The 12,825-nt window shown below is 43.7% G+C and overlaps 2 protein-coding genes across 2 annotated transcripts in view; one reads left to right on the top strand and one right to left on the bottom strand.

The window, feature by feature from the left end:
* Positions 1-1,648, top strand: part of APPL2 (adaptor protein, phosphotyrosine interacting with PH domain and leucine zipper 2) — an 85,469-nt gene extending 83,821 nt beyond the window's left edge. The window contains 1 exon segment of the mRNA XM_020982407.2: positions 1,197-1,648. Within this exon segment, the coding sequence (XP_020838066.1) occupies positions 1,197-1,331 (135 nt within the window). The 3' untranslated portion in view covers positions 1,332-1,648.
* Positions 1,649-4,568: 2,920 nt separating this feature from the next.
* The window catches only part of WASHC4 (WASH complex subunit 4), a 56,842-nt gene continuing 48,585 nt past the window's right edge, over positions 4,569-12,825 (bottom strand). The window contains exons 30-33 of the mRNA XM_020982406.2: positions 11,628-11,724; positions 10,826-11,022; positions 10,500-10,599; positions 4,569-6,896 (exon numbers count right to left, since the gene is read on the bottom strand). Of these exons, the coding sequence (XP_020838065.1) occupies positions 6,820-6,896; positions 10,500-10,599; positions 10,826-11,022; positions 11,628-11,724 (471 nt within the window). The 3' untranslated portion in view covers positions 4,569-6,819. The remainder of the gene's footprint in view (positions 6,897-10,499; positions 10,600-10,825; positions 11,023-11,627; positions 11,725-12,825) is intronic.

Below are 12,825 nucleotides of genomic sequence, written 5' to 3'. Positions count from 1 at the left end.
ACAGATACAGAGATGGAAAATTTCCTCAGGGATCGGCCAGTATAATGGGGGGAAGGATACACAGGCCAGAGGCAGAGATAACATGTACCCAAGCAAGTCCTATAAAAAATATGAGGAGATAGCTCATTTTATTCATTATGCGGTATAGATTGTGTTAATTAAAGGGAGCCATGGAAGACAAAAAGTTAAGGAGAGCCAGAAGACTCCAAGAAAACTTCGTGGAAGAAATAGGGTTTGCCATGACCCATGAAGGAGGGGCAAATTTTAGACCACAGACTTACAAACAGAATCAGTCAATTAATAAGCATTTTTTCAGAGCTTGCCATATGCCAGGTGCTGGAGATATAAAGACAAAAACTAAACAGTTCCTGCCCTCAAGGAGCTTAGAGTCCATTTGTGGATATAATAGGAGCATAAACAAATAAAACGCAGTTGTCGGGAGGAGGTGCTAGCAACTGGAGGGATGAGGAAGGGCCTCATCTAGGAGAGCTTGGGCTGAGCTTGCAGGAGCATTAGGGATTCTGAGATGCAGAAATGAGGAAGGAGCACATTCCAAGCACAGGGAAGGAACATCTATGCAAAAGCCCCCAAATAGGAGATGGAATGTGTTATGTGCTACAGCAAGCAGGCTGCTTAAGCTGGACCATTAAAATGCATGCAGGGCAGTAAAAGGAGCTTGAAGGGTCACCAGGGGCCAAAGGAGTTTGTGCCTTCTTGTTCTAGAGGGGCAGGGGAATGACATGGTGAGACAGTGCCTTGGCAATATCACTCTGGCCCCTGCGTAGAGCATAGATTGGAAAGGGAAGAAATATGAGGCAAGACCAAGGAGGATGCTATCTATCATCATAGTCCAGTGAGAGACAATGCAGGCCCACTCTCGAATGGAACCCATATGAGTAGAGAGGTTTGGGAGGCAGAGTGAACAAGACTTGCCAGATGTTTAGACATGTGGAGTGAAAGTTGAGGGTGTGGTCACTTGGGGGACTAGTAGGATAATGATGTCCTTTACACAAACAGGAAACATAAGAAGAGGGGTGGGTTTAGAGGGGAAAATGATGAGCCTTTTTGGACCTGTTGAGCTGAAGGGGCCTGTGGGACATCCCACAGAACCAGTCTTGGGAGGTTGTGATAAGCACACCCCTCTTTTCCTGTGCACCCTGCCTTGCTACATATGTTTTGTCCACCCCTCACTGCAGGACCCAGAAGCACTGGCTCAGCTCATGCTCTCCATGCCACTGACCAGTGACGGGAAGTTTGTGTTACTGAACGACCAGCCAGACAGTGAAGATGGAAACCCAAATGAAAGTAAAGGAGCCGAGTCTGAAGCATGAGCTCACGTTTGCTGGTGGGGAAGACACTGGGGAGGCCTCTCCACACGGTTCTTGGTGTTTCTTGCCACTGGCCAGTTTCTGAATTTTGACAATCAGGGGCAGAATGTTTCATCCCAGCCTTGGGGCTGTGAGACCGAGAAGGGGCGACTGTAAGGAACGGTTGATGATGTCTCATTTCTGCCGAGGTTAAAATGTTTTAGGTACCTTATAGCAAAGTCCTTTTCCTTGTTTGCATCATTTAGTTTTGAATGAAGGTTAAGGGGTAAAAAATGCACTGTTCGCTTTATTTTTAAATGAAGTAAACGCTGTCTCCTCGGTTCCTAGCGTCCTTTCTAAGTGTGGCAGTAGCCTAGATTTACAATTTGATAAACACTAAATGTTTCCTATTAATATAATCTATTTTTGTACTTCACCTAATAAGCTTCAAGTGCCTCTCATTCTTACATGACCATTCTGTAAAGAAACACATTTACAGGGCCGCCATCCTTGGACTCCCGGACTTGAGAGTTTTCTCCTGCAGGTGGGCAGAGTGCACAGTTTAGCTGCCTGAGATGTAGGGTCAAATCTGGCTTTGGACGGCCATCCCACACATGCAATAAAAACTTCAGCACAAGGCGGCGTATGATTTTGTAATGAAACAAAATGCAACCAGCACCCAGACGCCCTAGAATGAGTGGCAGGCCTTTTTCTGTGGTGGAGTCCCATGTGGAAATTCATGTGCTGCTCCCCGGATCCTCATTTGTGCTGAGCCAGACCTGTCCCAGGGAAGGGACCAATTGTTTCTAAAGTGGACTGAGCCACAACCAGGAAAGGCTGGAATTCAAAGCCCAGTTTACCCACCCTCCCGACCCCCATGCATGGACTTAATATCCTTCCTACTGATACCCTAACCAGATCTGACGACGGAGCCAAGTGTCTTACTCAGTTGGATTTCTAGTCTGCCGCTGGGCCCTGTAATCCTCCCCGTCCCATGAAATAAGCAGAATGGAATAATGATCTTGAACTGGTGTGGCTGACAGTGACAGAGTCTGACAATTCACAGTTGTCTTTGTTATTGAATTAGTCTAGCAATAAATGCTAGAAAATTAAAAAAAAGTCTGTATCATTCCGCTTCTTCTCATTATTTGCTAAAAGATTGTCTTTAGCAAGGCAACATTATCAGTCTGATGGATTCTATAGCTTGTTTCCTAAAAAAAGAAAATGTCAAAGTCTCACGTTCCTGTAAGACTTCCATTTTGCCTCAGACTGATGAGGGAAAGGTGCTTAACCATAAATTGATGTTTGATTGTAGTTAAAAAAAAAAGCCTCAGCTTTAGAATGCCGTCTTTACATAAAACATTTAATTCAAACTGACTCAATCACCTATAATCCAGATGAGAGGCATGTCTGTAATGGACAGTTTCCTCAGTCTCTCACAATATATTTAGTCCCTAAACAGGGGTGGGGAATCTGAGGACGTAGAGTACCACATGTGGTTTCCAGGCCACAAATTCCCCACTTACAGTATCACCCTGAGTCAATCAAGCAGCGTTTATTAATTGCCTACTACATGCCAGGCACTGTCCTAAGGGCTGGAGATACAAAGGCAAAACCCAGGCCCTGTTCTCAAAAAATTCAGTCAAATGGTGGAAAAAACACATAAACAAATACGTATAAAGATACACCAGGTGGCCCAATGGAGAGAATGCTGGGCCTGGAAATCAGGAAGACTTGAGTTGGTGAGGAACGAGCCATGGAAGTCTTACAGTGGGGTTGAAGGGTGAGTTTCTTCATCTTTCTCTTAAAATACACTGAAAATTTCCCTTAAGAGGGCCCAAGTTAATTAATAAATTCGAGGGTGGGGGGAAGAAGGCCCAAGTTAAGGTTAAAAGTGAAGTGTTCTTCCTGCCACCCATACATGGCTGAGCCAATTACAAAGAACTGATTCTAATGCGTGGCAGTATGCTCAAACCAATCCTAAGTCAGGATACTGTACTGCCTTTGTTTTTTGTGTTTTCAATGACTTCCTTCTGTTCTGGTAAACCATGGTAGAATTAACCCTGGACGGATTCCCAAGATATTAGAGATGGCACAGATTCTTCTGTTGTATCTTGGTTTAATCAATATCTTATCTCTCCATAATATTAATTTTTGTAGCAATGTCTAAATGGACTCAGAATTTTATCTTAGAAGGGAAGGGGAGCAAGCACGTGCCGCACAGCTGCAGAGGACAGTCCACAGACACAACTGTCCTCAATGAAATAATCCCAAAGCATTCTTTCCAAGTAAACCTGCTGTCCAAGTCAGTGACGAGTTCACTCATCATGGACATTAATTTCCATTTACTGAGGCTAAAAGTCTGCCAAGAAAGCCTGGGCACAAAAAGCTTCTACGGCACCATCAGACGCTGAATGTACAGAAACCGAAGACAAAAAACCCACCCCATAAAACCGCCCCGCATTGGTTCAGCATGACTTTATTTTTGTGGTCTGTGAGACAAGCATTTGTTTTTTATAAACTAAATCCCAACTGGACACAGCTGTGGTCATCAAGCCCGGCTCAGTGCCCAGCAGGCCCCCTCAACCTCTGGCGACATTTCCATTCGTCTTCCTGAGGTCCACACTCCTCATCTGAAGTCTCTGGAGATATCCAGCATCCTAATGGAACATTCCCCTCATGTGAAATTTCTTTGAATAAAATTGTAGAACCGAACCTGTCACATGACAAGGAAGACCATCTTGTCTTGAAATTCTATGTCACCATAGCTTCTCGGGGGCTTTTCAGGGCAGGGAGCAATATGAAATAGGCAGACTTTCTACCATCTGCCAATGCAGCCACAGCTATCAGAGGAGAGGAAATACTGCCGGCAAAGTAACCTGGTCAGTACCTAAGCACACGCACCAAAGGTTCTGTCACCTTGCTTCTCTGGCATTTTACTCCGGAAGAAGGAGGAGCTAACTATGCGGCCTCTTCACATGGCTCTTCTCCACCCTGGCCTCCGGTGATGCGACGCTTTCTCCATTGTGCCAAATCGTCTCTGGGCTATGCCACTGCTAGTGAGGCTTGGCTCTTGCTTTTAGGTAGCACCACGATCCTGTCAACATCTCTGACGATGCCAACTGAGTCACCTACCAGGGCTAAAGCCATCAAAAAAACCCAGGGGTTCTTTTTCACTTGCAAATAGCAACCAGTGGAAGAGATGGACTTAGAAATGGTAGCAAGGAAGTTATGAGAACTTCATTAAAAATAACTCAGAAATTTTCTTATAGGACATTTAATTTTGAACATAAAAATTCAGGGGAATGAAAATCATTAAATTTACTGACAGTTTAATGTACAGAGTGTATTTTGCTCCACAAATGGGAGGGTGGAGGGGAGGAAGGCTGACAACAGAAATAAGGTTAAACAAATCCTAATTTTTTAACAAAGAGAAGAGACAATGTTATACTTGGTCCTTAATTCCTGAGAATTTGATTATCTTTGTTATTAAAGAGCTTACAACGAGTGCTTACATTCATCCCTAAATTATAGTACATTAGAAAAACAGGAAGCTATGGGAATCAACAAGGAAAGTTACCACTGTCTTAAAAGTCCAACGGACAGGAGTACATGTGTCTTCCTATGGCTCTGCGGCCAAACAGAGCGTGGCCGAGCGCCGTGGCATCCTCACACCGGTCTGGCCCCACACGTGGATTTGTCAGCCCTCTACAGATGGGACAAAGCACTGTGAACAGTAATGCCCAACCCTTCCCAATGGCAGGTGGCCAGGTAAGAATAGAGGTAAAAGTGTCGGCTTCACCTGGTAACGGGGAAGCCTTCAACTGACAATATGTTTCGTGAGCTCCACTGAAAGGCGGGAGCCAGTTCTCCCTCCAATTACAATTAGTTGATATTAGACATCATGTGTGGGTTTAAAGTTAGAACAGCAATCCTGTGGGGATTATTGCAAGGCAGTGACTAATTTGGTACAATTAAATGCAAGATCATTTAAGAACATTCAAATATAAAAAGGATGAATTATGCAGCGTGCTTTAGGGGCCATTTCTGCAGTTAGGATGAAGCATAAATCAAGGAGTGAATGCTTTCAGGACATTACCAATCCATAATGCTAGGTCATGTTTAAAGAAGAAGCAAAAACAATTCCTTTGACTTTCAAATGAAACATGTTGACTCCGGAAGAGGTAACACAGACTCTCACCAATGAGTCCACAAAGGATGGAAGGACACCGCGCACTGCTCCCAAGGGGTGGAAATCAAAAGACCAACACTGAAGTAAATTACAGCATTTCTTGAAAGAAATACTAGGACAGGCAAATGCAATAGAAAAACAAGTCATTCCTGGATATAAATTTGAATTACACTAAAAGTTAAGCCCCTTTTTATTCTAAGTAATCTTTTTAATGCATTTTAATATGCTAAGATTGGCCTTTTAGGTGTTAATTGGTACAACTTGACAAAAATAAAACTAGCAGCTGGCCAACAGCCCATGATACTCAGAGCTTCTGGAAGCTGGATTTCGGTTATTATATCTTATTCTCACAGTGGTTAGTTTTTTTATGCCTGCACAGTGCAAATATTATTTCATGTGAATCCACTTGGATTATAACCTGTTAAAAGAAAAGGCATTTCAAAGTTTCCTTGAATTCAGGCTTGATGTAAAAAGAAACCTGAGTGTGAATGTGGGAATAAGCTTTCCTCTCTTATTCTGAGAGCTGTCCCACAGTGTCCTCAACCAGTCTCTGAAGAAGTTGGGCCCTCACTTTAATCTTCCTTAATTATGAGTACCAAGAAACAAACTTTCAATATTATCATTTAATGTAATGCGGTTTAAGTGTTTTCAGAGCATGTAAACTGAGTGCACAATGACTCACAGCAGGCTTCCAGAGCTCTGGTAGGTCTACGCAGCATGTTACTAATGGATGATCCCAAATTGCCTCGACTGGGCGCCCATTAAACAATCCAGGCCATATTAACGGTTTTATTCTAAGTCTCTTTACAGTGTCATATATGCTTTTAGAATTTGACCATTAATCTCTATATTTAAATAATATTTGCTAGATATGCACAGTATCTTTATTAAATTTTGTTGCCATGATAGTTGAAAATCTTTAACTGATTTAACGCAAATCATGAATCAATGGCCTATCACAACACAAACTCCCAACATACACGTGGATGCCAAGAGAGCTGCAGAGAGCAGACCAGGAATTCAGATTTGCATTCCTATAACTTGAAACCATAACCATTCAAAAATAAGCATGTCATTTTGTAGGCTACTGTAGGCCAGGACCAATTTTTGAAAATTCTTTCAGCACCTTCTAAAATGAAAGTCTTTAAAATGGACATAGCTTTAAAGCCTGGCCCCCAAAGAAGGCCTGGGACATTGCACGTCTGGAGATGGGCTGGCCCGGTCAATAATCCATGTATCTCAAGGCTCCTAAGGTCCAAGCTACAACGGCCGGTGTAAACAATGCTGGTTACCTGGTGCTTCCCAAGCCCAGCTTCATAATCACTTCACCACAGGATCAGTGAGGGCAGAACTGTTGCTGCTGGGCATGGGGTCTTCACTGTTTGTTTTATTTTCTTCTAGAAGCATAAGAAGCAAAAATATACATTACATTCATTTGCAAAATGAAAAAAAAATTAAGGCAAACATTCTGGAGAAATCAGGTCTTGCTCTCTTTCTGCTAAACAAATATTTGACTGCACCTGAATAGCTCTCTCCAGTACTTTAGCCTGAAGTAAGAAGTGAGCAGAGAAGAAGGCCAAGCTGACCTGCTCTCCCGTCATTTCCACTGGGCTCTTGTGTTCTGGAATGACAAGCTCCATGCTGCTACGTCAAGGCACAACACGAATCAAGAGAAATCATCTCGCTTTCCACTGGCACAGGCGAGTAGCTCCTCAGGATGGTGCCACTCACAAACGCTTTAGAGAAATGGGATCTGAGCTTGGCTTTGCCACTAATTAGCCAGCTGCATGACCCCCTCTGGGCCTCAGTTTCCTCATCTGAAACCTGCAGGGGTGCAACTAGAATAACCCGCACTTCTTACACCGTGGGTCTCGACCCTGCAGAAGTGCTGAAGGGGTCACGAGTGGAAAAAGTGGAAGAAGCCCTGGACTAGAGGATCTTATTCTCATGGGCTTTGAATTCTATGATTCAACTGATTCCAAAAAGTATCACTATGGACAGGGGTCCTGCCTTCCTGAGCAGACTGCTCCACAAATCTGATCCATAGACAGGCAAAGATTTTATCTACTAACCTATGTGGCCACTGCGCCTGCATCCTTGAGCAACCTGCAGGCGCCTCCCAAAGAGACCCAGGGGTGCAGCACAACCCACACACCAGTGCAGGACCCCGGCGGCACCAGATGCCCAAACACCAAGGAGCGGCAGGGTCCCAGAAATGAGGCCACGCTTCTTGTGACCCTCCTGCTGAGTCACCGAGGACTCCACAGTGCAAGGGCTAAAGCCAGGGCTCTTCCATTCCAATCTGTGCCTGGCGGAATAGGACTCAATTTCCTGAAATCATCCTGGACAATTCCATCTATCTTATCACCAATCTGCCAGCCTATCAGCTAGTTCACTCTCTGGACTGTACTGGGACTACTCTAAATTACTGGGTCATGCATTATCCTGGCTACTGGAAGTGAGCAGAAAGTGTGTATCCCCCCCAAAAAAAGCATCTTGAAAACACCACTTAAATGCACATTTACTGATTACTCAGTTCTAACTTCAAAAATATCTCAATGTTCTGAACTAGTAAGGACAGTAACATTTCATTTAACTGGCAATAGTGGGGAACAAGGCATTCCATATAAATGAATTTTCCAGGTAACTAAAGCTTGTTCAAGTGCCAAAAGTTTTTCTTAGCCCACCTTTAGTGAAAAACTTTCTAAAATATATTATCTTTCAGCAAGTTTCTCAGGTAAAAGTCTCACTTCCATTAAAAAAAGACTGAAATTTATAAGAATAAGAGCTATTCTCAAGTTGATAAATGTCTAAGGACATGAACATGCAGCTCTCAAAAAAAAGTAATCAAAGTTAATCATGATACAATATAAATAAAAAATGCTCAAGTCGCTAATAATTAGAGAAATACAAACTGAAACAGCTCTTACATACCACCTCACACCAATAAGATTGGCTAACAGGACAGAAAAGGAAAAAAAAAAAAAGAAAATGATGTGGAAAAACAGGGCTACAAATGCTGTCTTGGAAGAGTGGTGAACTAATCCAATCATCCTGGAGAGCAATTTGGAACTATGCCCCAAGGGCTATAAAACTGTGCATACCCTTTGGCTCAGCAATAGCACTTCTAGGGCTGTATCCCAAAGAGATCAAAGAAAAGAGGAAAAGGACCCTTATGTATAAAATAATTATAGCAGCTGGAGAGGGTACCCATCAACTGGGGAACAGCTGAACAAGCTGTGGTACATAATTGTGATGGGATACTAATGTGCTATAAGAAATGACCAGCTGGGGCCGGGGGGTTTGGGGGGGGGGGAGCAGCTAGGTGGTGCAGTGGATAAAGCACTGGCCCTAAAGTCAGGAGTTCAAATCTGGCCTCAGACCAGATATCTGACACTTACTAGCTGTGTGACCTTGGGCAAGTCACTTAGCCCCAACTGCCTTTAAAAAACAAACAAAAGAAATGATGGGGGGATGGTTTTGGAAAAACCTGGGAAGACTTACACGAACAGATGCAAAGTGAAATGGTCAGAACCATAACAAGTTATACAATAAACAACAACATTGTAAAGATAATCAACTTTGAAAGACTTAATCACTCTAATCAACAAAATGACCACCCACAACTCCAAAAGGCTCATGATGAAACACTCCCCACTTCCAGGGACTGACAGACTCAAGAGGGCAGACTGAAGAATACTTTCTTTTCTTTAGGACGTGCCTAATGTAGGAATCTGTGATGTGTGACTACACATATTTGTAATGACTTTTGTTTCTCTTGCCTTCTCAATGTGGTGGGGAGCAGGGAGAGGGTAAGAAAGACAATTGGGAACTAAAAATGGAAATTTTAAAAAGGAAGAAAAGGACTCCTGTGTACAAAAACACAACTCTTATGCCGTGGCAAACATCTGGAAACTAGAGGCTGCCCATTAATTGGGGAATGTCTTAAGAAATGATGACTGTAATGAATACTGCTGTGCCACAAAACGATAGAGGACAGTTACATGGCAACCTGGTGAGATGTGCGTGACGACTTGTATGATGCAGAGTGAAGGAGCCAGCCAGAAGAACAATTACAGGGACAATGCTGTCAAGACAAAGCACTTGGGAAGATGCAATTCCTCCGATTAAGGCAACAACCAACCAAGATTCCAGAATACTGAGGAGGAAGCCCCTCACCTACCTCCTGACAGAGAGCTGTGGGACTCAAGATGCAGAAGGAGACGTATATTGTTATGATATGGTCAATGGGGCGATGGGAGGATTTATTTTGCTAGACTGCATGTGTGGTATAAGGGTTTCATTTTTCTTTTTTAAAATAGGTTGGGGAGAAAATAAATGCTTGTTAATAGAAAAGAAATAGAATTTAAAAAAATAAAATATGTTAATACTTCCTTCCTTGCCTTCCCACCCAGTGTATCACCATGCACGATTTCCTTGATGACTCATTATCACTCATGATGCTATCTTACAACATGGCAGTGCCTTGGGAAGAATGAAAACAAGGTTTCCAAAGTGTTTTCCTAACAAGCTTGTGAGGCAGGCCAGCTCGATATGATCTCCCTTTAGAGATGAGCAAACTCTGATAAGTGGGGCACTCCTTTACCTCAATGCTTCAGCGCCTGCCTCTTACATTCCTGTCCCCTTTCAACAGCAGGTTTTCAGCTGCATCTCAGCACTTCAGGGTGCCTGCCTGCACCAGTATTCTCCCGGCCCTTTTTTACTGACTTGCTGATAATTATCAGCGGTTCAGGACACCTGATGCATAAGCAGGTTACAACTGAGAATAAAAGCCAGCCAGGCTCTGAGCAAGGCCCAAAGTTCTCAGAGGAAAATGCAAAGCAGCAGTCTGGAGCTACACTAAGACCCTTTTCATTGACTTCTGGAATCAAGACTGTTTCCCCAAGGATTGAAGCTGTCAGTTTGCCCTGTAGAGAAGTGAGACACTGTACAACGTTGAAGAACTATTCATTAAACTTTCCAAAGCTAAATTTACTAACCTTCTTTCTCTTTCTTTTCCTGGTTTTCTTCAGCTGCAGTCTTGTCTGCTCTAAAGAAAATTCTTGCACTACTCAGTGAGAAATAGAGTAATTCAAATTCCTAAATAAAAATAATGGAGAACATTTAAAACAACTTCTAATATTTCCTATCTTATTTTTGAGATCTTACTGAACCATCAGATAAAGAAACTCAATCAAGAAATGCACTCCCTTTGATGAGATTCTGGCCTGAGGGTTCCCAGGGCCGATTCCTCCACCTTCCAGAGTGTCGTGAGGATTCTGCCTCTAGCGAGGCGCTGGATGCCAGAGGTGGACCGAGTCCTTACCTGTAAATAGACATCGAGGCGCTTCTGGGTCAGATTCATCGTCTGCAGCAGTTTCTCATCCTGGCCGGCTGACTGCACGTTCTGCTGCTTGGCCACGGCCCTCATCTCCTTGAGGTACTTCTCTCTGGCAGACTGGAACCAGTGAAGCGAATCAAACTCCTGGTACTGATCTAGGAGCTTGAGAATATAAGCCACACCTGCAGCCATGAACAAAGAGAAATGACAATAAATTCAGGCATGGAAGTGAGTCTGTTAGTCTTCATTTTCATCACAAAACTAAGTCATTTAGAATGAGTCCCCTTTAAATTCCATTTCATAGCTTAGCTGAAGGACACACTACAATCCCATCTTTTTCATTTCTCCAAGGAGGAAAAATGCTACAAACTACATTTCAAGATCTCAAAAGAGGTCTTGCCAAAACAAAACAAACAAACAAAAAAAAAGCCATTAATTTCCCAACACACCAGGCAGCAGGTGCCATGGTGATGGGGGGGAGGGAGCAGAAGGGAGCTTTGCCTCCTCGGGGCAAGGCAGTCATGGAAACCAGCCAAACAAGAACATCCGGAAAACTACCCTGAAAACCCAGACGGAATGGGCACAGGTATCAGAAATACTACAGGCACATTAATGAGAAGGGTGAATGATGCCCACAAGTCCGGCCAAGAAGGAAACATACAGTCAATACTATTTACCACCAACAACATGCAAAGAGCCAAGAGCTCCATTTTCCAGGAAATTTTTCCAACAATCTATGACGCTGTGCACATAAAACTAATGGAAAACACAATCCAGTCAGACTTACCCATGGCAAAGCCATCATCGGTAAAAGCTGCTCCCATTTTATTCTTTTTATTCAATTTCTCCTTGCAGCTAATGGAATGTTCTACAAAATTGAGGGTCTGAAACGGAAAGAGTTGATGGTTGGGAAGAGCAGATCCTGGCCAGACAAACAGCAGATTGAGGCATAGCCTCCACGTGCATCCACATAAGCTTCCTTTGCTCTGAAAGGCTGTCTGCGGGCGACGTGTATCTGGACTCTGGCGTCTCCATCCCTGGATCTATTTCCTCCCTCTGTGTTTCAAATGTAGTCAGCACCCCTTGGCCTCTTCTCTCCACATGCCCCCCAAAGCCATCAGTCACTCTACCTCAGCAACCTTCTGGCCGGCCCTGACCTCTCTCCTAAGCCCCAGTGTCCCATTTCTCAATGCCTATCACTGTTCCCATCTGGATGACAGGCTCTTACTTCAAAATCAACACATCACGGCTTCCCCACAACACTGCCTCCCTCTGCTCTGCCTTCCCTCCTTCAATGAACAAATGGAACCACCCATTCAAGTCACTGAGATTCAACACCTTGTCTCTTGTTTCTCCATCAGCCCTATAACCAATTAGTCATAATGTCCTTTTTCCCTTCAGAAGCTCTGACAAATGAGTCCCTTCCTCTTCCTTCCCACTGCTGTCACATTAGCTTGGCCCTATGACTATATGCTCAGCTTACTATAATCATCTTGAACGGTCCCTCTCGCCACCAGAGGGAGGAGATGGTCTCCATCCATTCCATTAATGATCTAAAACAGTGCTTCCACCATGCCACACTCCTGATTATAAACACTCCCTGACCACCTACAGGATCACCAAGGTTCCTCACTCTCTAACAAGTCTGAAGTTGAACCAAACCAGTTCGCTTGTGGTCTTCTACATGGTAAACAAATCTCGTGTTTCCTTCTCTTCATATCTCCCTCCTCCAATTGGCCATCTCCTGCCAAACTCGTGGTTTCCAGCTCTAGTCTCATCTACTGACAGGCCTGTGTCTTCCTCACTTGAACACCCAAGATAATTACTCCCTGCAGAATTAATCTGCCACATTTTCTCCACTGTTATTTCGAAGAGTTCACGCAATCCTATTATCTGAGTTGTCAGGCATCTACATCTTGTGACCCAACTCCAGCTGCTTGAAGGAAGAAGGCCTGTGTCCTGGACTGAGCACACAGTGCCTTACA

The sequence above is a fragment of the Phascolarctos cinereus genome, unplaced genomic scaffold (assembly GCF_003287225.1).
Source record: "Phascolarctos cinereus isolate Bilbo 61053 unplaced genomic scaffold, phaCin_HiC Scaffold_1;HRSCAF=81, whole genome shotgun sequence".
NCBI classification, from domain to species: Eukaryota; Metazoa; Chordata; class Mammalia; order Diprotodontia; family Phascolarctidae; genus Phascolarctos; species Phascolarctos cinereus.
This window is presented reverse-complemented; position numbering and strand designations above follow the sequence as displayed.